Raw genomic sequence first — 27,214 nt, 5'->3', positions numbered from 1 at the left:
CCATCGAACACCAAAGAAATCGCCATCCTATATATCGTAAAACAATTTCATATGATAAAGAAAAGCACGCTATCATATTTCATGTGAGAAGCAAATTCCTTGCTTCAGAAATGAAGTATTTTTAGACAAAAGATATAAAACTGTTCGTGAGATTTTTACAAGATACAATTCCGATTTTACGTCAATCTATTTGATATCTGTTTAATAGCGATACGAACCAAATAACAATAAATAGAATCGTGATATTCCGTAGTCGTGGCGTTCTAAATAGATCCAACACGGAGTACGTTTTGTCTGCTTCCTCCTCTTTGCAGATTCTGGCACAGGTTTCCTGTTATTAGCAAATTTTTAACTAGTTAATGTCGTTTGTCTGTTTTTCTTACAAATTTACGTGAACCTGTTATGTGTACAAAGATTACGATAAAATCCGGAAGAAAGTTTATGTTATATTTGTATGAGACGATCCTTTCGAAATAGTTTACTTGGACGTTCGCAAATTTTTTCATTTTACTTTATAAAACATCAAACCTCTGAAAGTCGATTATCTCCTTATATCGTTAATATTGCCATGATCTATTCATAGACTGAGCAGTTTCCAAATGTTTAATCTATTTGTATAAAAATTTTCAAAGATAAAAACAATATACAAATTCAATAAATAACATTACAGAAATAGACAATAACAGACAATAACAGAATTGACAGCAATTTATCGCTGGCAATTTAGGTGATGAATAAGATATAAAATTACTAGGTTGTAAACAAATTTTCATTACGTAAAAGACCCAATTAGACTTCTATTCAAAGAAAATGATTATATGATATGCTTAAAGGCATATAAATTGGTATTTATAGAACGCACATAAAGCAGGAAAGATCATAAAAGTAGAAAATACGGAAAAGATTGCGGTAATCGGTTTATTTACCCGGAATCGTCTATAGATGTCATCGGGCACCTTGGTGCCGTTGATTCGCTCGAATTTGCCAAGGATTTTAATGGCCCTGTCTATCTGACCTTGGCTGACCAGCCATCGAGCGCTTTCCGGTATCAACCATGGCGTACCTACGGCTAGAACAAGAGGAACTGAGGTGACAATACAGGTCATCCTCCAATCGGCCAAATAATAGGCGATCCAGGGTAGAATGCAAGTTGCAAATGTGAAGAATATTGCGATCGACATATTCGCCACGAATGTCCTCCACTTTGGTCCAACGTATTCTAATACTGGAATAAAAAACATAATATTTAGAAGAATCATCTGTGAAAGAAATATTCTGTGAATAAAGAATGGAACAATATATTAGGTTGTCGCAGAAATTTCTTTCGTCTCGTAAGGAGATAATAGACGCATACTATTTTTTGTTTTATATTATTTTATTGAATTATATTCATTGGGACAAAATAGATCATACGTAATTCAATAAAATAATATAAAACGAAAGAAACTTTTGGGGCAACTTAACGCAATATGAAGAAGAAAAATTTGAGTTACAAATATATAAAAAGTAGATATACAATATATAGATTAATTTAACAAACGTGTTTAGTTCTACGATTAAATCGTGTTTAGATCTAATAACAAGGACTTTAATAATTTCCCGATGATTGTTCAAGCCCATTTAAATTTCCGTAAGTGTTTCGATACTTATCGACAAGAATACGTTTCTATTTACGAATTATACAGGGTGGTTGGTAACTGGTGGTACACGCGGAAAGGGGATGATTCTACGTGAAAAAAGAAGTCGAAAATATAGAATAAAAATTTTTCGTTTGAGGCTTTGTTTTCGAGAAAATCGACTTTGAATTTTCGCTCGGTACGCGTGCACTTTATCACGTCTCGTTATAACGGATCTCACTGTAGATCGTTGTCTCAATTGACGTTATTTTTAAAATTTTTAAAATTTTTAAATTTTTAAATTTTTAAATTTTTAAATTTTTATTCTATATTTTCGACTTCTTTTTTCGCGTAGAATCACCCCCTTTCCGCTTGTACCACCAATTACCAATCACCCTGTATTTCTTAAAGATACAAAAGGTAGAATCACGCGTAACTAGCAATATCATAAATTAACTGTGAATAAACGGATCGTTAGAGTCAAAGGATCATTTACATAATTCAAACACGAGCGTGTGTTACCTTGTTAAGCTATTTATGGTAGATATTGAAAGATCGATAAGCCTGAGATACATATTTATGTCGAAACGAACATTCTCTACGGAAAGTCGAGTCTAATTCGATGAAAACAATTGACTTCCTGAACGAACATATCGATATATATCCACAGTGCAATGACAAGTAAATATTACTCTATTTTCGTACAAGAAAACAGATTAAAACGATGAGAAGTTATCTTGAACAATTGAACTGACCTTCGCGATGAATGAATCTCGCAATTTCACGAATACGTAGACGAAATTAATGTCTGGTGCGTATACGTCCAATAAATTAGAAACGCAAGGTTGTAACTCTTTAATCGCATAACAGGACAAGATGCGATAAACACGTGGAAATAGATCATAGTGAACAACGTCTATTTGTAGTTGCCGTAAAATAGGGAGTGATTGCTCTTAATGAAGCAACCGTGTTAGCCACTTAATAGTGGCTTGCTTCTAATCCGGAATCACCTTCAATTAGTTGTAACTAGTGGCTTCCAGATAATTACCGCTCAGTGGTTGTTTCTTTTTTTTTTTTTTTTTTTTGCTTTATTATAATTGCGATGCTCGAACCATGTTTACCATGGAACTCGCTTCCTTATTTAAGATCACTTTGTACCATTGATTTTTACTTTTCATGCTTCATAATGAACCAATTTATAATTCATAATAAACCAAAATGACGAACGTTCGTTTAAATCACGGGTTTCAGATATTTCTATTCTCTAAAATTACCTGAATTAATTTTTAATTATTACCTGAATTAATTAATTAATAGGATAATTCCACAAATCAGATATTTTGAGCAGATATCTCGGAATTTCCTGTTTAATTCGCCGTAAATTTTCCCAATACGCTCTGGACCTCCTACATATATATAACGTGTCTATACATAACTGTTAATTCATCATTTTCTCGTAATCCTAACAAACAATGCTTAAAAACTTTAACTACATTTTGGATTGTTATCTCGCACGAATAAATTTTAAGCTATTAATCGCTTTCCTGAAAATCTGGGTTGGTTATCAGCTTCGGTACGAGACCATCGAGTAACTCGGTACGCATGAACGGAAATAATCTCCCAGTTATATCCAAATGTTTAATAATTTTCTACATAGAAATTTAATGAAAAATAAGAATAGAAGAATCTCGCATTACAAAAATCAACTTCCATGAAATCTAAATATTATTTATGCTGTCTGTAATTTTCAACATCTTCTTTCGCAAATCATCAACACCATTATCATCATCACCATTGCAACAGCCATTCTAAAATATATGTATCATTAATTTAATAGAAAATAAGAGTAGAAGAACCTCACGTTATAAAAATCAATATTCATAAAACCAACAAAATATCGTTTTTTAAATATATGTATCATTCAGTTTGTATTGCCTTTACAACGCGTAGATAGGGCGAGGAGATCTCTTCTGAAGACGAGATATTATTCTCATAGAAAGGATACAGAAAGGAGAAGAAGACGTAAAGAAGCTTCTCTGAGACCACTCGTTTCATCACTTCGCCTCTCAAGGTTTACTGCCTTTAACATTACATTATTCGCGCAGAAAAAGTATTCGCTTTTCTCCCAGCTGTTTCCGTCACCCTGTAATTTCATATCGTGTTACCGTTCGATCAAAAGCGACAACTCATTTATTGTAAACGAAGATTCCGTGCGGCACAGTTAGCAAAGATAAATTACAGACGATCGTATTAATAATAATAATCTGACCGATATCTCGCAATGCGACCAATCGATAAACGCGAGCACCGTCCAACGCAAGGACGTTGTTAACGTTTCGAAACTGATTAACGTTCGTTCTCTTCTTTCTTTTCTTTCGTTTCTTCCTTCTCGCCTGTTGGCTCGTAAAAGTATCTTAGCATTTATAGACATTTTTTATTTATTTATATTTATTATATATGATGGTATCATAATTAGTACAACAAAGTATTATTACGTTTCCGTTATATATTCATGAATATATTGGAATTTCATTAGGATCGTAATAAAGTCATATAATAATTATATCGAATATGACGTCAGAATTATAAATACGGTTATTATAATGCAGAGTTTCAATTAAGTAAATTTAAAAATCTATATACAAGATACAAAATTATTTAGCGTAATTATATATTTCACAGTAATTACAAAAATATTTAATTATAAAAATAGTCAAACATTTATTATATTAATAAATCCCGATATTTGATAACCATTTATTACATGTTTAAGATAACTATTTATGCTGTATATTTGTACTAAATAAATGCTTGCATTAAATATCTCGTAACTTCTATGTGCATCTTCAGAAATGTTTCAAACTTTACCAATATAATCATTACAATGCTAATGAAATTTCAGAATGTTTTATGTAACACATATTCTACATACATATAATTTTTCTGTGGTAAATATGTAAATGCTTTTATAAACTACTAGGTTTATACGCTTTGCAGTCTCATATTTTCCTCCCACTGTTAGCATTATCTGCAGTTTGTATGTGAGTTGTATGAAGTTGATCGAATTCTACGCTTTCAACGAGCTGGTCGAGTGAGGTTCTCCTTGAATAAGTTATAAATCCTGGCAGGAAGAAAGGCACGTGTTATTGATATCGACTGGTTAGCTGGAATGTTGAATAGGAATTTAAAGAACCAACTCAAACTTTATCGATAATAAAATATGGAAAATATGACTGCAAATAATACGTGAAAAATAATGGAAATATTCTATAGGATATTTGAATGTTTATTAGAGAATTTTAATAATAATATGGAACATAAAGAAGAAAGAAATTCGATGATACTAAATAATGATGATACTAAAAATTTCAGTGATTTTTATTAATATAAAATTAACATTAATATAAATAAAAACAAAATCTATTATAAATGATATAGACGAACTTTTTAACTAAATATCGTTAGAAAGAAAAGTGACACAAGTATACATACGAAACAATACAAAAAATCCGCATCTATCTAGAGAAATTTGTTATGAATTTCAAAGTCTGTATAAATACGTATACTAATACATAAAGCTTCTAAAGCTCTAAAGTTTTAATGTTTAAAAAAAAGTACAAAAATATTTCTATTAAAATATATATGATATTTTCCACGGTATTTTCTACGCAGTTTCTACAATTAAGGATTTCCTCGTTCCCATCGATTTTCCTCTAGTTGTGAGACCCTCGGATAATCACGTCCCTTTCATTTTATCTTCGCTACGCTCGATTATAAATACGGAACTGAATATAGAATTATTTGCAAATCAATGAATCCGATGATGTAATTTGTTACGCGCTCGAAACGAATTAGTATCACTTATCTTAGTTTCAATCAATACCTCACTTTCTCAAGTCATTGATTAAAATACGATTTACACTCGTACAGATCGAGCCTTCTTTCTCAATATTTCCGTTGAATATTCGTGATCAATCGTTTAATCGACCTTGATAATTAGAATAGAAATAAGAAAATTTGAACGCCAAATCATTAACGAACCAGCCACTTGCTCACGAATCTCGTCAACTTGGCCTTGTTTTGTCGAACAAATTGTAAATTTTTCCAACCTCGGCTTGAGTCATCGATTCAGGGTTAATGCACGTCACCTGAGTTTCTTTGGTCTCGATTTTTACAATTGGAATGCTGTCTGCAGGACAAACTTGCTATTCGATCAAGAAAACTCGTTTCAATGACTCGTCTGATGAACTTTCAATCAGCGTTCTTACGTTTCAACAGAGTCTCTTCAAAAGTTTCAATCAGGGTCTTAACGCTGTACTTTCAGGGTATAAAATATCTTTCAAGACAGAGACTAGTCTAGATTTTCTCTTCAATATATTGATATTAGAACAATAACTGGAAAATATATTTCTACAGTATTATAATTGAAATTTTTTCATGTAGAGTTATAATAAAATTTTGTATTATAAATTGCCTGTATTATTATCAGACAACGAATTCAGCATGAATTATATCGATCTTGTATTAAACAATTTATTAGAATTTTCAATGGAATATTTAAAATGTTACTTGATTGTTTTATATTATTATGTGATATTTTTACGAATTTTAAATAAGTTTGCTAGAAGAAGATGTTCATTTTAATTAAAACCATATACATGTATGTATATATATACATAGATTTATAGTTGTGGAAGCGTTCGTTGTAGAACCATTCATTCGTTACCTTCGCTTTCCGTTGGGAAGTGAAAGTTTATGAAAACCCTGGTATGCTATAGTTGTCCAGAAATGAAAAACAATTTTGAACAACTAATCCTTTGTAATCAGAATATTGTCTCGTTAAAAGAGAAAACAAAATTATAATTGATCGCGAGTATAGAGGGAAAATATTAGTATAGAAAATGATTGCGAACTAACTACCTTTAAATATTATAAATATTCAATGGTATATATAAATCCAACTATCTTAAAGTTTCATATTTTTATCTTGCATGAAATTCTTATAAAACAGGAAAATTAATTTTTCTCTGTCTCTCTCCCTCTCTTTGATATAAACGCCGCAGTTAAAAAATAAATATGTATGACCTCATGTATATTCATATGTATTTAAGCATCTTTCTTCGTAACTTTGAATGGTTTTCAATTTCATTTAAATTGTTGCATGGCAACGTGAGTTCTGTTGCAAAATTCATATACTTGTAGAAACGTCAGTCGTAAATCAAGCATAACAACAGTTTTACAGTATGTTGTAGAGATTACTTTGTTATTTAAACTTAGAGATCTTTCTGCTTACAGTAATTACAAAAAGTAACTGTACACCATCGTATTTAGAACAGCATTTATATATATACCAATTAATTAAGACTAAGTCTTAAGATAAGACTGATTAAAATATTAGCTTTCGTATCATTTGTAATACTTTCATACATGCTTATAAATAATTAATGCTATCAAAATGAAACGTAAAAACTGATTTAAAAAAAAGGAAGAGAGACGCTTCATTGGGAAATAAGGATACATACGTACAAGTACTTTTTGTAGCCACTGTGTGGCTTTCAAACTCAATTCCAGGGCAAAAAAGAAATTATTGAAAAACGGTTACCTAATATGTACATCATAGTGAAGCAATTATCAAAGGCGAATCCAACGAAAAAACGACACAAAGTGAACTGCCAGAAGCTACCCGTGAACGCAGTAGCCACCCTAGCGAGAAATCCCATTAAATTAGCTCCGAGCAAAGCTGGTATTCTTCCATATTGATCAGCAACCCATCCAAAAATTAATCCTCCGAAGATAGCGTCGATGAAGAAGATACTTTGAGCTATGGTTGGCAGTGCATCATACTGACAAACCCATCCCAGCTGCAACAGAAAACTACAGTCGAATGATTTACTTCTGATCACGATCAGCATCACGGGAATCTTATAGCAATTTCAACGCCTCGATTAAACGAATTTTCGATCAAAGTTTCGAAATTCCTAATGAAGCGCGCCTCTGTCCTTTTTCCTTTCCCTTTGAGGAAAAAAGAAGGAGAAGCTTAAGACCCTGCGCGTTCTCGCGTCCTTCTTCTGGATGCTTCCTACCCCTCGATGAATAATTCTCCTCCTGACGAGCGACGCAAAGTTCATGGAAATCCACTGGAGCAAAAAGTCTTGCAATTTATGTCGAACAAATCTGTGTGTTCGCGCTGTTGCTCGTTACAACGTTTTATTAAAGTTTCTTTTCAATCCGGTATTTTCATTTTCAGTTTCATTTTCAGATTGTATTTTATTTGGCAATGTAACGCTTGAATTTAGAATGTATTCTGTAATTTCACTACATGCACTAATTATTACTGCAATATGTACTAGTAATTCTGTTACGTACTATAATTTTCCTCTGTGGAAATCGACATTGTTAATTTTCCCACTTCTGAACTATCGATCTTTCCACAAACGTTTATTCGACCCTTTCCATCGTTCTTCTTTCTTTCCAAAAATTGTACACTACGCTTATTTTTTATCGAAATAGATCATGCAAATAATCGAATACGACATACACAGTATAAAGGGATTGATTGATAGGAACAGATAAAATATTCAAAAAGCAGGAAATTACAAGTCGAACTTTTTCTGTCACCTCGGATGCCACAGACGCATAAGGGACGGTGGTATAATTAAATTCCCATCCTTGTTGGCAATCTTTCGTTGGCCACGATGGGTCCGGTACGTGGCTTCCATTTAGCAAAATTTCTCGAGTAACCTTCGCGGTTGACTGGTATCGCCAGCGACAGCCTGAAACGAAGGAGAAGATAACGTAGATTGGTTCACGGTCTTCGATGCCGATGGACGTTCCGACAAGCGAGTAATTAACTTTCTATTTGAAACTCGACAAAAAACATTGGGAATCTCGAGTATTTGTTGAGCTAATAATATTGATTGTTAGTCGAGTCTGATAAAACGTATTTGATTGGAATTTCATTTAAAGCGAAGAAAGTTATTTTCAATTGTAGCTGGATGTACGTTAATTGCTGTTTTCCTGTCTTTACAAATTACTCATTCCTTTGTTTCATCAGCCTTTTCGATTATTATTGTCTCGTATTATTATTGTCGAGTATTGTCTCGTGGTTATTATCTCAACGCTTTTATCGTGTCAATTTATTGCGTTGTGTTCATACGGGTTTGTAGAATATATAATAAACAATGCAATGAGAAATGAAAATGAGAAAATTTTGAAGAATTATTAAATTAGGTAAACTGAAGGGAAAGAAGTTCTGTGAAGGAACTGGATTGGATCTAAACAGATAATAAAGAAAGATGATCCAAGATTTGCGACCTCCGACGTATGTCGAAAACATTTACTCATTAATAACGAATGTCATTAAGATAATTCAGTGACGGTAATTGCGTCTGTTATTCTGATGAATGTTACATAACGAGATAGGAAGTCGATGTCATGATGACTGGCGCTGTCTGAATCAAATCAACCCTATTCACAACCAGATAATACCGTCAAACGATGTTTACATTATTATAATATGAAATCCAATTTGAAGGCTTCGTGAATTTCTATTATCCTTCAATGAAATTATGAAATAATGGCGCAATTTAATGATAAATGTAATATCGTGATGTAATATGTTTACAAAAGTGGACAATAGAGATGTTAATCAGACAGAGAAGACGATTGTGGCTTAACTTGAACTATTCATACCAAACGTACAGAACACAGCGCAATCCACACTCTCATCGGCAACGCCACTCGCAACCTCCGTCTCCGCTCGACTCGCACTCGGCTTCTCGACTCGCACTCTGTTTCTCGACTCGCGCTCTGCTTTTCGACTGACTGTTGTCGCATTCCATTGCCCTTTTCCTAGGCCCACCGCACACGTGTTCTGCAGACGCTCGTGGCCAGGGTCACGTAGGTCTTTTCCACGAAACTATGCACTTGAAAAGACCGATGACACATTGATGGGCCCGACGGCGCCTCGGCTCTCGCGACACTGTTCATAGTTCGTCCGATATTTCCCAGGCCTTTCGTCCACGATACTACATAAAGATTATTATTATTTCATTAGGCTTGCTGTATAATTTGCTAGATTGTCTTCAACCAGATAAATATATCAATAATTTTGGCAATGGCTATCATCACATACCTTATCGAAAGAGAGAACATTGGTTCTCTTTGATTTTCGATCGTTGAATCGTCGAAAGAAAACTTCGCGGCTCAAAAAAGTTCTCCTACAAACACGTACATAGCATAAAAATCGGTAACACGCGGAAGTTCTACAGGAAAAAAATCAAAAAGACTTGCTGAGCAAGGCAAGAACTTTCCAATAGAAGGTGAGCATAATAATAAATAACACTTGCACGGATGCTTGCGGAGGAGTCGTTGACTATATTAAACTAATACTAATTATGAAACAATGTAACAGTAACGGTACTAGTCGTAATTAACATACTATCGTTAACATTATCGTGATATCGAAATTTCTTCCCACAAGATCACCGATTAATTGCATCGATTTGCGAAATTCTTAGTGTTCGATGATTATCATAGTCGAGGAAAGGTATTTACAAGATATTAACATCCGCATCTAATCACATCTCGTAGCATCGCGACTTATCACGCGTATCGCCTAACCTTTACATGAATATTGAACGAACGAACACTTCGAACGCATTATGCAAGTGTACGTTACGTTTTTCATTCGCCGGTAAAAGCTTTCAAAAACGAGTTAATGAGCGAATGATACGTGGCATGCGCGAAAGAAACGAATGCTTGCCCATAGAATAGCTGAAAATGATTCGAAAAGTATACTAGCAAAATAACAATAGATTCAGATAACTGACCAGTCGACCAGGATTAGTCACAGCCTTTTAACAATTCTATCGATTTTTTGCTACTATTATACTTATTTACTCCAAAGCTAAGATCCTACCTAGGTTAAACTAAACGTTAACTATGACTCACAGTTGGAAAATGCACTTATCTTATACGTAATCATTTATCAATTATTGAGTTCGTTAAGTTCTATTTTTGTTTACTGAAAGGAAAAAATCTTCCATTAATTAATCATCGCTATATCGTTGTTTGCTATTGTCTTTCGTCTGATCTACAATCATTTACCCATTCCATCGTTGTAGAACTCTTCATTTCTGGTTCCTATAATCTGGTATTTAATATCACCGAATTTATTTTGAAGCACGTGCACGTGCCAAAAAATTAGGTCACGGAAGTTTTATGCATTTCTGTGAAATCTGAAAGGGCAAAATTGCAAAGTACACGTGTGACACATGGAAATATATAAAACATCGGAAAGTAGCACGCTTTGTAACGTTTAATCGAGGTAAAACAATTTTTTATCCAGCTTCTAGTTTTTTTTTTCGCTTCCTTTATATTCTGAAAAATATGCGTAAAAATCCGCAGGCTACGTATTATGACGTAAACGGAATGGAACGAATCAATAATAGAATAAATTAAATAATATTAATATTAAAATATTAAATAATATTAATATTAATATAAAAATTATAATAATAATAATCGATAATAAAAGAAATTAAGGACAATGGAACACATATTCGATTTATACTAAATATCCGCGGCTGTCCTGATATTTATTGCCAGTCGAGTACATACGTTCAAGTTATAATTTCTAATACCATTAGAAAGTTAGGAGAATTTTAATCGAGAACGAGCTCTATACCCTTTGAACGTAATTTGTTCGTCACTTAATCGCTGCACGCGGTAAACACTAACGAGCAGCTCTTAAACAAAAGTATTTGTACGTTCTGGTCAACAACGGGGTGACTAGTTATTAGCGCGTTCTCCTGTTTCATTGAAATTTTAATTGCATCAACGTAGTACGTTCTATGGTCGACGTCTTAACATAATTGTACGGATCGAATGTCTTTACGTAAAACTGTCCCGTGCATGTTGACGATTCGCGGTCAATCAACGATATCAGGCCGAATGTTACGTGCTCAACGCTATTTTTTCGCGTTCACGCTCTCATTGTTTGCGCGAAGGTTCAACGCGTTCGCGCGGCGTACGCGATAATACGCGCTCCGGGAATTTTATCCAAGGAGCATTGTGCGAGCGCAACACGTTGCGACACCACATCCTTTGCCTCTCTCGAAACGTCTTAATAACGAATTATGGTGCAATCGAACCATGCGCGTATAGCGAAAATCAATCGTTTCTAGCCGTTCACTTTGAACACCGCGAAGGTTAATTTGGCAACTACATATATATCCATGTATTGTGTTTCTAACGATTGCCAAATGCTATTTTCATGCATATAGTGATGCCATCCTTTTGTTACGAAGGATTAGCATCAGAGAAATTTTCGGCTTATTACGCATATTGAAAATGTAACGTAAGATTCATCTTTTTTTTCAGCAAATATGCAGAGATACGCACAGGTGCGTTTGAGTATTAGAGCACCTACTGGTTACATTTATTGGAACGCTGTAAAACATACGACGTGAATGAAAGTTCGGATTTATAATAAAATAAGCAGAAGATACAATCGGAAAAAGGATCTCAGCAAGACGATAGTATTAGGACAGCGTTAGGAAACGGTAGGCCAAGAAAAGCCGGTCGAAAGATGATTCGTAGAACTAAAGGAAAGTGTTGAGATATTGATCCGTTTCATAGCGCCGATGCGAGCGAAAAGCGAACTAAAAATTGCGCGTTTAAGCACTAAAATGTCTATATACTATCACGAAACTACGAAATATTACTAATCTTCTATTTACAACGAAGCTCGTAAGTCTCGTGACCAATTTACACGAAAAAAGATCGAGTTAGGGACACGATAACGCGTTAATGAAACTTCTAATCTCTAAATCTCTAGAGAGAAATCCTTAAAAGCTGTAGATCCTTAATAAACAATTTACCGATTACGACGATAAGTCCCCTGATGCTCGTAACCAATTTTACACAGAAAACGGATCACCAAAGTTGCAAGACTTTCGAGTTGGAGGGAATGACGCGTCAACGAGAGCGTCGCGACGTATAATGTTTACAAAGTTTGCGTGGAAATTAACACGATCAGGAATAATCTGGATCGTTGTCACCGTTTACGATCGTGTTTCCGAGATGAAAGAAATAGCTACTATTATGCAATCGATCGTTTCGAACTAGTAAACGGCGTAGCGAAATAAAACTCGGTGTAAGTCTTAACATACGTTCACTAGCAGGAACGTGTTTTATTGAAACTTTTACGACTCACTACCGGCTGCCCCAGCCGTTGCATTATTTGAATAACATCGAAGGTTGTTGACCTAGCAACCGAACGAAGGTGCGATCCAATTGGATGTGGATGTAATTACACCTTGAAATACCTTTCGCGATTTGCAAGCACTCGCTAGCAACAGAATGTGCGATCGTCGTCGCGCGTCGCCGTTTCGACAGAATTAACGTCGTTGGAATCTCACAACGATTGAGAAACCGCATATTTACTTCGCGCGAAAACCACGATGAACGAGTTATGTCTCGTTCGGGCTAATTTCTTTGAAGTAGTCAATGTGTCGATTTTTAATTTATGCTTCAAATATGTAATATCGGAAGATAAGGATAGAAATTTTTTTCCGATTACTTACAATTTATTAATATTAAATTGAATATACAAATATAAATTGGACAGGGAACGATATTTATTTAACGGAAACTAAATGCAATACTCGTATCTATATCAAATAACTTTACAGTTATTTGATCACTCTCGTCACAACGTATCTAACACACACACTCTCTCTCTCTCTAACAACTCTATCAATTCTCACGACTCTACTCTTCGACGACTCGAAACCTCTAACGACTCTACTCTTCGACGACTCAATTAGCTCTGATCTTCGCCAATACACTCCTGCTCGGTCGTGCTCGCTCTTGCTCTCGTCCTCACACACACACACACACACACACTTTTCGGCTCACATACTCTGGCCTCTCGATTGCCACTCCTTGAAATGTGGAACCGTACTTCTGTTTTGACGCTGCTTATCTTTTCTCGCGTCACTGTTACTAGGCGCTCTTGGATGTAAACAAACCACGAAAGACGACGTACACGGTGATTTCTAATTTCAGCCGATCTCCAATCAAAGCTATTCTACGATATTACAAATATTAAGAATCGAAGATCCAGTGTGGAGAATTTGAAGGGTTGACTCTGAGATTTGAGAGTAATTTCAGAGAATAGAAGCTTAATTCCTGCGATTACTTCCTTCACATACTTCCCCTTTTCGGATCTTGACACTACGCAAGTCTCTTTCGGTCGTGCCGTACACCTCGCTGCAATATGTCCAAATCCGCTGCACTCGGAACACCTAACACCTTCTCCCCTCTCCGGACACTTAACACTTAGATGACCTCACTACCGCAAATGAAGCATCTTCTTTTCTTCATTACATCTACAGATTGACTGGGCTTCCCGTTCTTCTGGGTTTTAGCCGGCTTCACAATCGACTTTGCTCTGCGACTCTTCTGCTCTTCGTACATCACTAACCTCTTCCTCAACTCTTTGATTGACGTAGCACCGTACAATATAGCCTTATTGTTCTCGTCGTCTATTATTCCATCCACAATGTATTCCACCTTTGCTTCCTCTTCTATGTCCACATGGCTGGCTATTTCGAGCATGCGGTACATGTAAGCCAAACATGCTTCATCACTCTCCTTTTTTGTTTCTTCAAGTTTCTGATGTACTTGCCTACTGTTGACTTTCCTCGAAAATTCTTTCACTAGCCCCCTCTTCAACTCATGCCAAGTCCTGGCATGACACTCGAAGCTCGCAAATATTTTCGCTGATCCCTTCAGCAGCTTCCTGGCGTAAACTGCCTTCTGCCCATCCGACCACATGCACGTATCAGCGACTTCCTCGAACGACTCGAACCATCGTTCGACATTTTCACCTTTGTCGCCACTAAACGACTCTAATGCATCTTCGACGTCTCTAAAACTCAGTGTCGAACCAACACATGCCCTTCGACAATATTCATCACGGTCCTGATACACCCTTCGCGTATCTCTCTTGTATCCTCTTGCGTTTTTCTTGTCATCTTCATCCTCACTTTCGTCGTCGCTTTCTTCTTCCGACGATATGTCGTTACCATCTATGGCTGCTTGTAGCCGTGCGCGTAATTCTACTTTTCTTCCCGTCGTTTTTAAACCCAAACTAGCGAGGCGCTCCTTCAACTCCTTCGTATTCATTTTCTCAACATCTTCATCTTCGTTACAATCACGCTCAGCTCTCTGTACGTTTCCTAAATCTCGTTGACCGGTTAGCTCTTCACCGCCCGTCGATCCCTTAGGATACGATTGTCCAGCCCTACACGCCCGATTCAGCCTTGCAATCAGCACTGACCTCGCACCCGATATAGGGAGGTTCATTCGCGCGAGCTTACTCCTCAGCTCCTCCAGCGTCGAACCCTCTTCACCCGACAATCGTTCGTCCCCAACGTTTGCCATTTTTCACACTACACAAACTTAAACAGTCAACGATATCGTCTTTTACCGCACCGCGTACGGGTAAATTCACAACTAGCTCGAATAGCTCTGTTAAACCGTTTCGTTTTCTGTCTTGTCCAATCCCGGACGAGCCCCCAAAAATATATAATATCGTGATATAATGTATTTACAAGGAGTGGACAATAGAGATGTTAATCAGACAGAAAAAGACGATTGTTGTTCAACCTGAACTATTCACGCCAAACGTACAGAAAACAGCGCAACTAAATAACTAGATAGCGACTCGACTTTTACCAAAACGCGATGAACACTCTCTCGGCAACGCCACTCGCAAAACTCTGTCCTCGCTCAACTCGCACTCCGCTTTTTTAATCACACTCTGTTTTTCGAATGACTCATCGTTCCTTTGTCTTTTTCTTAGCCCCACAACGCACGTGCTCCGCAGCCGCTCGTAGTCAAAGTCACGTAGGCCTTTTTTTGCGTAACCTATTCGACCGAAAGACCGACGATACATCGTTGGGCCTGTCGGTGCTTCGACTTTCTCGCGACATTGTTTATAGTTCGCCCGATATCTCTTAGGCCTTTGCTCCATGATACTACATATATATATACTGGTGTACTGGTCATCTTTTTTCCACACGTTTTTAGCTTTTTAGCTGTTTGTGTATGGGCGCCTAATCAGCCAATCAGAAATAGCCGGTATTCTATGAATCCTTTTCTTCAATGCTCGAAGAGCTGGATATTTATCCAAAGCTGATGCCCCAAACATATACTCGAAATTTTCAAGGGCCGCTGCAAACACGAAGTCCGCCCATGTCGTCTGAGAAAAGGTTTGTATACATTTATTTTGTACCTCCTCTATTAAACAATTTTTTTAATTTACCTTGAAAAATGTGAAAAATCGAACTCTTAACTAAAGATCACTAGCTTTTTAGGAAGAATTTGGATTTTTATTTTATTGTCAGAATTTAATGGATAATTTTAGAAACTTCAACCTTTGCAGGTATTTGTTAATTAAAAATGACAAAACTGGTATTATGTAAAAAAGAGTAATGTGTATCCTGAATCAATGTCGAATGGAAATTAGACAGTTCTATAAAAATAATCCTTCTCACGATTCCACAACTTCATAGCTTAATTAAATACAATTCTTCGGCGATATAATTACGAATACATTTACAGGAATTGTGTAATATGATAGATATCTCGTTAAAGAAATTGAAATCGTAAATTCCGCGGATAACCAGCGTTTATCATATAGAGACAGGGATTTGCAAAGAATAAAAGTTGTAGAACGTTGAAAGGCGTTGAGAGAAACGTGATGTTATCCCGTTATTCGTTAACGCAACGCAGTTAAAAAAAATCCCGTAGGAAGATTACGATAATAGATAACCTGAGTCGAGTGTTTGTCGGGGGATCTAAAAGATTCTTTCGAATTGAGCGTCTGAGATTGCAGAGAAGAAAATTTGGAAGCCATCGAATTCGTGATGTCGATAGAAATCTTCAGTTGGAATCGTTGTATCATAACGTAGTCTGCTTATTGTCGATAAGAATTTACTAAACTAAAAGTGACTACTAAAAGTTTCTATCCTCTAAATTCTATCTACGATTCTATAATCTAAAAACTGACTTTTGCAAACAAACTGTAACATTCGCTTAACGGAAAGACATACGTATCTTGTTTGTACTCGTCTTTTCACAATGAATTCTTGAACGTCTGTCTCTGTGGTGAGACAAATGCAAAGTCATCTCATCAGTTACTCACCTTGCTTCAAATCTCCAAGAGTATCGACGAGCACGTCGCATATCATCGCATCCCATTCGTTCTTTCCCATTAGATCGTACTTCCTCGCCAAGTATCGCGCCACAGCGTTACTCTGCGCTACCGGTTTCCCGTCTATCTCCAGCACAGGCAGCTTTTTATAAGGCATTGCTAAGAACAAACATGGCTCATATGAACACTGTGTAGAGGGAAACGATCGATAGGAAATCACAACACAGCTTCCGAGGCCGTTGCGTTCTTGTGAATAGATGAATCGAAATCATTTCGGTTTTAATCAACATGGCCTAGTAAAAAAATACAGAAATGTCTTCTTTCTCCTTTTTTTCTTTTCTTACGATTACGATGGACAGGGTATCGCGTGTTTTTGACTGTTGGGAAGAACCTAAAGTTTTTAAAATCAAGGATAAAAGATAATACCAGACACGGAAAAAATATTAGAAAATGTACACGGTTCTTGTAATGAAAATTGAAATGCAAGGAATATAAATCGAATGTCTATTGCGAACGTAATTTTGTGTTTTACACCGACAGGATTGATTTACAGACTTACGTTGATTTTTTGTTTCTCTATTTGCAAGCGACATATAAGATTATATCGAAGACTATGCTGCGTAAAACTTTTATTATACCATTTACGATAGAAATGTCGCAACAGAAGATCGAATTTTATGTCTGCTTTGTTCTTTCGACTTTTTAGCTATGTTCTTGTTCATTTCCGAACTGATTTCAATTTTTTATCCTTTTTTTCCGACAAGTCCTAAAAAGTTTTTAAATTAACGAGAAACGTAGAAGTATTTTTGTATTCCTATTTTAAGTCACCTATTTACGGTTTTCTCAAAATATTCGAAATGCTTCGATTCATTGAAAACAATAAAGATTGCAACACAAAAATTCGAGAATCGTAAGTGAATTAAGTTGGTATTCGATAAACACGATATTACGGAAGCAAAACTTAATGAAAAGTTCGACTTTATTCCGTATGAAATTTTACTTTAAGTAAGTTTAGCCTGCACGTGAAACGAAAGTTTTATGTACAGAAAAGTTTGAGTAAATGGTAGATACCTGAGAGTTGAACGATGAAAGTAAAAATCGATTCTTCACGCTTACAATCCTTGTATTCAGGCCAGAGTTCTTCGGGGATCCTCTCGTCGGTATACTCGATGCCAGTATATGCAAATATGTACCGTATATGTTCGGCACGACCACGGGCATTGAAGTAGATTAGTTTGTAGGTAGGTTCGTCGCTCATTTTCCTTGCTCTGTCAACTTATCGAGAAAAATGTTACAATTAACTCGTGTAATTAACAGACTGTGTGCGTGTTCGTGCGTAGAGAGAACAATTTATTTATAGATGGAATAATTCGTATAATACGCAAAATAAATCATTTAGAAGGCTGGAATATGTGTTTTTGAAACAATTAATTATGTCGAAAAATATTTCAAACGAGATATAATTATGAAAAAAATAATAATTAAATGTATGTAAATGTATGTAATAATAGTTAAATGTATGTAAATGTAATAATTAAATGTAATTAGTTGTGAAAAAAATAATAATAAAAAGTAAATAAATGTAAAAAAGGAATTAAATGTAATTAGTTTCTTTATACGCACGCGATATTATTGGCGATATATGACGGTCAACTTTATTTTTTTAAATAGATATATTTGTACGTATATTTTTAGATATAAATACATATATTATATAGATATAATAGTATATATAATATATATAATAATATATATGTCGAGTCTGAATCTCCGAGTCCGAGCTCGAGGCGCCCTCCCGGGGAGGGCTCGCGGGAGGTAGCGGTTCTGCGTTGAAGTTCTCCATCGTCCGGTCGCGCGTGGGGTACCTTTATTGTCGATAGTTACACTAGTGACGAGGGCCTCAGGCTTGATAACGAATCCGCGGCCAACGGGAGGACTATCGTATAAAAAGCAACAGGATACACGAAATAATATAATTCTGACTAGGACAACATAAACGCAAGAAGTGTTGATATTGAAAAAAATATTTAATTTTGTATATAAATATTTTCATATTTAAAAAAGTTTCCGGAAGCAGGAAGATTTACAAACAAATAATATCATAAACCGAATGTTTCATGATCCTTTTCTAATTAGAGTGTGTGACAGCATGTGAGAACGTTTCTTAAAAATATGACTTATTGCAATTACTTAATCGCAATTATAAACGATTAAGACCTTCTCACAACGAGGCAATCTATCCAAAGTATAAAACTCGTTATACATGATGAGAAAACAAATCTCTACTTAGGTTTCATTTCGTTTCATCGCGTTCATAAAAAGTGAATTTGTATGAACACATCGTGCAATTTAGTAATTAGGACCGTTGATCTCGCTGCAACATAGATGGATAGAAAAAAGCCATTTAAAATGATACAACGTCGGGAAGACAATTATGAAAATTATAAATGGAACACAAGATAAAATTGTTTAAGATTAATTCTTCTTTTTTTTTTTTTTTAATCGCGAGTGTTTGCAAACGAGGTTTCAATCTGTTTACAATGATAGCAATGAGAGGAGGATGTCTATGAAAGTTATAAATGCGATATTGAATAACATTTCTGCGAGTGGGTTTGTTTTTCGTTACAAATGTTTTTTAAACGAATCTGCAATCTGTTGGAAACAACGGAACAGTAACGGGACGACTGATAGGGAAATAAAGAAGATCGCGTTTTATTTGAACAGACAAATCTTTGAAATCTATTCGAAAGTCTATTTGAAATGGTACGAGCTCGAAAAGAACGGTGAATACTATAGAAGAAGGATTAATTAAAATTCTTATTAATCTGTACGCTTTGTATATTAAATACCTTGATCGATGCCAAGATAACAAATTATTATACAAAACAGTGAAGTATCCACGTCTGACATTAATATTGAGTATTACCATTACTGTAATTTAATTTTTAACCGATCCTGAAAATTCCTTAGAACGTAAAAAGTATAAAATGTTACTGTGCATTTCAAGATTAAATGCACTGTAATTTAGAAACAGTTATGAAGCGGAAACAAATAATTTATTCAGAATAAGAATTCTACGTAATCATATTAAAAAAAAAGAACGTACTTAAAACGCGTTTAAACTCCAAATATGTAAAGACAATAAGGGAAAAAAATTAAACGAAGAATCGTATTTTTTGTAAATTCACACAAGATTTTATCTAAAAAAAAATTAAGATTTTTTGAAGAACGTACAAGACGGAACACGAACAATAAAAAAAGGGATGTTAAATACAAAAAATAGATTGAAATTTAGATTATGAAATATAAAAAAAATGATATTGCATAATTTACAATTATTTTCGATAGCTTACGTCAGTATGTTGGAGTGTAAACTATAAAATATTCAAAAACTGATACCATTCAGACATAATTTAGAAAAACAATAAATTGCGGAAACCGATAGTTAAAACTCGATACGATCGATACTCCAAAGCTCTAATCCTAATAATTGCTCAGCAATAATAACCGATAATTCATGTTGATTAATGTTTGAACTCCGTTTTTTTTTCTGTATGTGTATACAAATTTTGTACAGTTTGATAAAGCGAAATTAAATTATCATCCTTTTGTACTACTTCAAACATTGAGATTTGTCATCTTCAAGGTCGATCACACATAGTTTCAGATTGCGGAATTGCAAGGGTAATTAATTTTGCAATCGGTTTTCCTTTGATATAGATGTGAATACAAATAGCCATTGATTGACAATATACCGAAGCAATTCTAGTTTAATTTGAAGTCATCGATCCTTTGATATTTTTGGAAGAATAGTAAAAGTACAGAGAAAACAAGAAAAAATGGCGTTAACTAAAAGATAGCTCCAATGTATGTCATAAATATTATCTATATATCATTTGTAAGATGTAAGTGACCAAGATATCGAATTATACAAAAATTGTATGTAATGATTAATACTTGAACGTTACTTACATTTATGTACATGAAAATTTGATCTTTTATTAACTAAGTTATTGATCGACAAAATGACTTCCTACATAATTCTCCGCCTGAACTGAAATGCATATTTTTTTTTACGCAAGCCTTATGTGTAGCTAGTAACGAGCAAACAGATTAATTACTTTACACACGGTCGTATCTTGTTTGCTGTAGGCGAGTTCTCTCGTGTAACCAACGAAGTACTCAACTTTAAAGCGATAACAGAAGAACATTATTGTATCGATAAAAATCATGCTTTTTTCAAAGAAATATGTAACTCGTATTTTTTTTAAAGCAACCCTCATAACGTATTGAATATGTAAGGAAATTCGAGGATTTGGGAATACAAATTATTGACTATATTTCCCATACAACAGTTATACACCTATATTCCTCTCTAAGAACGTCTTGCACGCACGCTGGTTGCCAACCGACTAGCCTAGATTCTTCTAACATCTGGCAACAGTCTTTTGTCTCCACTGAGTCCTTGACGCCCTCTAACCCTTACACACACACTCTCATGTACAGTGTAAATGTATCACTTCCCTAACACGCCTCCTTACATTTATACTGTACACTTAATTTTATTTACATACTTGTCGAATTAACAAAATATTTTACATTTATCGCTTTCTTTACATTTCTCTTATTTTACATTCATCCATGACCTAAACCTTTCAAATTTCTCTCTACACAGTGCCTTCGTAAAAATATCCGCAGTGTTTTCTTCTGTACTTACTTTTATTATGTTTATCTTATTTTCCTTTACGTACTCGTGAACGTAGTGGTAATGAACTTCGATGTGTTTAGAATTTTTTGTAAAAGTTCCGTATTTTGCTATACTCATTACTCCAGAGTTATCCTCATAGATTTTTACAGGGTTATCGTCTACATTTACATCGAAGATTTTCATTAGTTCTCTGATAGTCATTACTTCGCTCACCGCTTCCGATAGAGCTACATACTCTGCATACGTCGAGGCTTTTGTCTCACACCTTTGTTTTTTAGACTTCCATCCAATTACATTTCCATACAATCTAATTACATACCCAGAAGTCGATTTCCTATCTATATGATCTCCTGCCCAATCAGCGTCCACATAACAATCTATCGTTTCGCATTTTTCATTTCTTTTATAATGTAGCCCTAAATCTCTAGTCCGGTACAAATATTTCAATATTCGCAAGGCATATTTAAAATGTGTCTCGTTACAACAATCTTGAAATCTACTCAGATAATTCACACTATAACTTATATCGGGTCTGGTATTTACACTAATATACAGCAATGCGCCAATTAAATTCTTGTAACCAATGTCCTCTCTATTTATCTCAGCTTTTTCAATTTTTAAGTTGGTCTCCATAGGTGTACAGTACAATTTGCTGTTATGTAATTTATATTTGTTTGCTAATGATTCTATGTATTTCTTTTGGCTTAATCTCATTTCATTTTTTTAAATAATCATACTCTATATTTATTCCAAGATATTCTTTTACTTCACCTAAATCTTTCATTTCAAATTTATCAGTTAATAATTTTTTTTACACTTTGTATCTTCCCTTTGTTTTTACTACAAATCAACAAATCGTCTACGTATATTAACAAATAAACAACATTTTCTCCCTCTCCATAAGTATATAGGCACAGCTCTATATTGTTCTTTTTAAAACCTAATCTCGTCACATACTTATCAAAACACTCATACCAGTCCCTCGGACTCTATTCGTTCCGTCCGCATATCCCTTTGGTTGATTTACATATACCTCCGAGGTTACTTCACCATTTAAAAAGGCAGTTTCTACATCCATTTGCTCAATTATTAATCCATTTTGACAACAATATGATAGCAATATCTTAAAGGTCTGATTACTCGCCACTGGAGAATATATGTCATCGGCTACGTTTCTTTGTTGAAATCCCCTTACCACTAATCTAGCCTTATACCTGTCCTCTGATTTTTTCGTGTAAACCCATTTTACATCTAATACTTCTTTGCCTTTTACCCTTTCTACCAATTTCCAAGTTTTATTCTTATAGAGACATTCTATTTCCTTATCCATAGCCTGTTTCCAAACTTCATTATTTTCGCAACCAATCGCCTCCTCAAATGTACGAGGGATATCTACTTTACAATAATTTGCATGAATCTCGCAAATATTTTCCTTTTCTGGATACCTTACTGGAGTTTTCTTAATACCTGTAGATTTCCTAGGAGTGTTTGATCTTTCAATACTACTATTATTTTCATCTTTCCTACCTTCTAACTCTTCCTTATCCATACCATCCAATGAATAGTTATCTTCGCTATCATTTCTATCTGCCTCTAATGAATTTTCCTCAAAACCGATACATTTAGTGTCTGTCTCAATGACCTCTACATGTCTAGCTATTGTTATTTTCCCACCTAATAAGACTCTGTATCCTACTTCACTATATCCTAATAGAATTCCCATATCTGCCTTCTTGTCCCATTTGGAAACTCTTTTTTGTTCTGGCCTTCTTACAAAAACTTTACTTCCATATAGATGTAGATTTTTAACACTTGGTTTTCTCCCGAAGAATATTTCGAAAGGTGTCTTTCTTTCTATAGTATTCGCTAATATTCGATTTTTCAAGTATGCCGCTGTACAAACTATTTCCGGCCAGTACCTTTTATGTACTTTCGCTTCCGCTAACAAGCAACGCGCCATGTCCATCACTGTTCTATTATACCTTTCCGCTGTCCCGTTTAATTCATGTACGTATGTTGGGCAATTATTTATTCTTATACCTTTATCCCTAGCAAACTTATAAATTCGATTATTTAAATATTCTTTACCATTATCGCATCTTAATATTTTTAACCTCTTGCCCGTTAAATTTTCGGCTTCATTTACGAACTGTACGAAAGAATCAAAGACCTCATCTTTTGATTTTATACAATAGATCCTAGCTATTTTACTATAATCATCGATAAATGAAATGAAATATTTTTCTCCATTGAATCCGGTGGTCTTAAAAGGACCACATACGTCCGTATGAATAATTTCCATTATTTCCCTAGCCTTAGTTCGATTATTTTTGACATTTAAGTTATGCATTTTGCTTTCTATACACACCCTACATTTCAAAAGTTCCTTTTCAAATTCATTCGGTATGCCAGTCACTAGCTGCTCTTTACCCAAAATCTCTAAATATTTAAAATTTACGTGTCCTAGCATCCTATGCCATCTTTCCTTTTTACTCATACCACTACGTTCGGCGCTGTTTACTAAGTGCTTCTTCCCTTTCAATATACTTTTTATTCTATATGTCCCATTTTCTTTGAACGCTACAGCTGTACGTTTATTATCCTCATCTATTACTTTCGCAATATTTCCTTTGGAAATAACCGTATTCTTATTGTCTGTTAGTTTACCTAAACTAATCAAATTTGCGGACATTTCTTTCGCGTAAAATACTTTCCTCATATTTATTTCATTTTGTTTTCCGAATGCTTCAAAATAACTTATAACATTCCCAACTTTTGTCGCTTTTATCGGTCTATTATCGCCTAAATATATATTTACCGGTTCTTTTAGGTCGATAGATTTATCGAAATAATTTATATTATTAATTATGTGATCAGTACAACCGCTATCTAATAGCCACACTATTTCGTTCTTACTTATCTCATTCGTCTCACTGCTGTTTGCTGCGTGCGCCGTTGCTATCCATATGCCTGCTCTTGAGTTTCCATGCTCGCCCGTGCCGGTTGTTGATCGACGATGAAAGTTTCCACGTCCTCTGCTCGTATTGCCTTTGTTCCCTCTTCCTCTGTTTCGACCACGTGTTGGCCCATGCCAATAGCCGTTACTGCTTTCCGCTTGGACGCCATTTTGACACTCACTCGCAAAGTGTCCTAATCTTCCACATCTGAAGCATCCTTCCTTTTTTGCAGAAAAGGCGTTGGTTTGCCTTTCTCCTCGATTGGATTTATTTTTCTTCTCTGCTACCTCTATTTTATTTTTTACATACGCTACCGTTTGATCCTCTTCTTTCAATGCGTCTATTATGTCCGCTATGTAGCTGTATTCTTCGGGTAACGTATTCAGCATGTAATTCAGCTTTTCCCTCTCACTTACTTGTGCGCCCGCACTTTTTAATTCATTCATTAATTTTTCGAAATCGTTAAAGAATAATGCTGAATCACTGTAGTTCTCCAGTCTTATGTTTTCCAATCTCCTTCTGCATACGATCTGCAGTGCCGTCGACTCTTTCAAGTACATTTCATCGAACCTTTTTATTATATCATACGCCGTTTTTCCTTCCCTAACATACTCCAATTGTCTGTCCGATATTGCACTATAAATTATATTAATCGCCTTCAAATCCTTTTTGTCCCAGTCTTCATCGTCTCTTTCGTTCTTCATTCTAGTTGTAACAACCTCGCATTCCTTATATTTGAGAAACATCGTGATTCTTTGCTTCCACATTCCATAATCCTCACCATCGAATATAGGTATCATGATTTCCGATCTCTCCATTTTAATTGATTCCTTTTTTTTTCTTTTCTTACTCAAGCGTTCCTACGTGCTCGAAGTATATTTTTTTTCTGAAAGTTTTTTTTCTTTACTGAAAACTCACTCGCAAGATCGTAACCACGCACTAAATATCTTGCAAAACTAGTAACCACGCTCTGCTACCATGTTAAGGAAATTCGAGGATTTGGGAATACAAATTATTGACTATATTTCCCATACAACAGTTATACACCTATATTCCTCTCTAAGAACGTCTTGCACGCACGCTGGTTGCCAACCGACTAGCCTAGATTCTTCTAACATCTGGCAACAGTCTTTTGTCTCCACTGAGTCCTTGACGCCCTCTAACCCTTACACACACACTCTCATGTACAGTGTAAATGTATCACTTCCCTAACAGAATAAAATAATCATACATTTTTTTTTGTTCAACATTTGTAAAATACGATATTATCAAGATCACCAAGCAGGTAATCTTCAATTCTTAATTAATATAATAAAAAACATAATTAATGATTGTTTGATGGTTTTATTATTATCTCTATAATACAAAAGCACAACATCGTGTCAACAGTTTATATAGTTCGTATGTTTCTGTAGGAATACACAAATAACAGTTCTCTATCACAACGTAATCTAAAGGGAAAACCCTAACTAAATGACAAAAATATCGGTAATAACTGGAACTAATGAATGTTAAAAGCAATCAGTATATTCCTGTAGTATCGTGGACGAAAGGCCTGGGAAATATCGGACGAACTATGAACAGTGTCGCGAGAGCCGAGGCGCCGTCGGGCCCATCAATGTGTCATCGGTCTTTTCAAGTGCATAGTTTCGTGGAAAAGACCTACGTGACCCTGGCCACGAGCGTCTGCAGAACACGTGTGCGGTGGGCCTAGGAAAAGGGCAATAGAATGGGACAACGGCCAGAGAGAGTCAGTCGAGAAGCAGAGTGCGAGTTGAGCGGACACGGAGTGTGAGTCGGCGTGCGAAGATATCGTAGTCTGTCCTTTTGTTATCGAATATCACTCATTAAAATACCTTAAACTTTAAACTCTACCAGCAATCACTTGTCCTTACTCTAAGAATCCACAAGTTACTACATTCCATACAAACTTCCATCAACACGATTCGTTCTTCATTCTCTCAACACACTAAGGCCGTGTCACGTCGATTCGGGGTAATTTCACGTTCCGCACGCAAGGTGAGAAATTCGTACTTAAATTTTGATTGTTATTAGAAAATTTATTGAACACTGACAGAGTAACAATACAGAATGGTCAAACAGCACAGAAAAGAATGTTCTTACAACGACTCGAGAGGTACTTTTTTATATCAAGGACCCGGCTCCTGTGGAGGGGCTATCGCTGGATGCCGGTCACATAGGGTTTCTATTACTGCTTAGCCATCATATTGCTGACCAAGGTATGTGAGGCATAACCATCCTTTCGTTGCGTTCTCACGACCACCGGGACATTCCCCCCTCCTTAGCTTCGCTTTGCTCCGCTAAAGCGTAAGGCTCTGGTGGGGCTTCTAAGTTGAATGATCCCCTCATCTTCGTCTTCGGTGATATTTTGGAAGGTGACCGTCCTTGGTACTGTTGATGTTTGATCGATCCTGTTTACGCGAGCGGTAGGGCAGAGTATTTTGATACGTACATTTTTAGGAAATGATCGGCGTAGACATTCGAAAAGTTTACATTTGTACATTACATATATTGTTCCTAGTCCTAGGGCTATGATTCCTAATATTTGTAGTGTGGATATGCCATATTCCTTCAATGAATTTATGCGTCGCTCAAATTGCAGGGTACTGATTTGTGTTTGTAATGTGTCGAGGTTGGCTTTATATTGGTTAAAATTGTGAGTTACTTTTGGAGCTGTTTCTAATAT

At 35.4% G+C, this 27,214-nt stretch overlaps 1 protein-coding gene and 1 long non-coding RNA gene across 2 annotated transcripts in view; one reads left to right on the top strand and one right to left on the bottom strand.

Annotated features, from left to right (window-relative positions):
* The window catches only part of LOC143304218 (uncharacterized), a 47,046-nt gene that overhangs the window by 8,038 nt on the left and 11,794 nt on the right, over nt 1-27,214 (top strand). The gene's annotated exons all lie outside the window — the stretch shown is intronic.
* Nucleotides 15,662-17,193, bottom strand: LOC117162585 (glutathione S-transferase-like). Its single transcript, XM_076626606.1, has 2 exons — nt 16,834-17,193; nt 15,662-15,888 (listed from the first exon to the last, which is right to left on the bottom strand). The coding sequence occupies exons 1-2, from the start codon at nt 16,997-16,999 to the stop codon at nt 15,851-15,853; spliced, it is 204 nt and encodes a 67-aa protein (XP_076482721.1). The 5' UTR covers nt 17,000-17,193; the 3' UTR covers nt 15,662-15,850.

Source organism: Bombus vancouverensis, unplaced genomic scaffold (genome assembly GCF_051014615.1).
Source record: "Bombus vancouverensis nearcticus unplaced genomic scaffold, iyBomVanc1_principal scaffold0027, whole genome shotgun sequence".
Classification (NCBI taxonomy): domain Eukaryota; kingdom Metazoa; phylum Arthropoda; class Insecta; order Hymenoptera; family Apidae; genus Bombus; species Bombus vancouverensis.
This window is presented reverse-complemented; position numbering and strand designations above follow the sequence as displayed.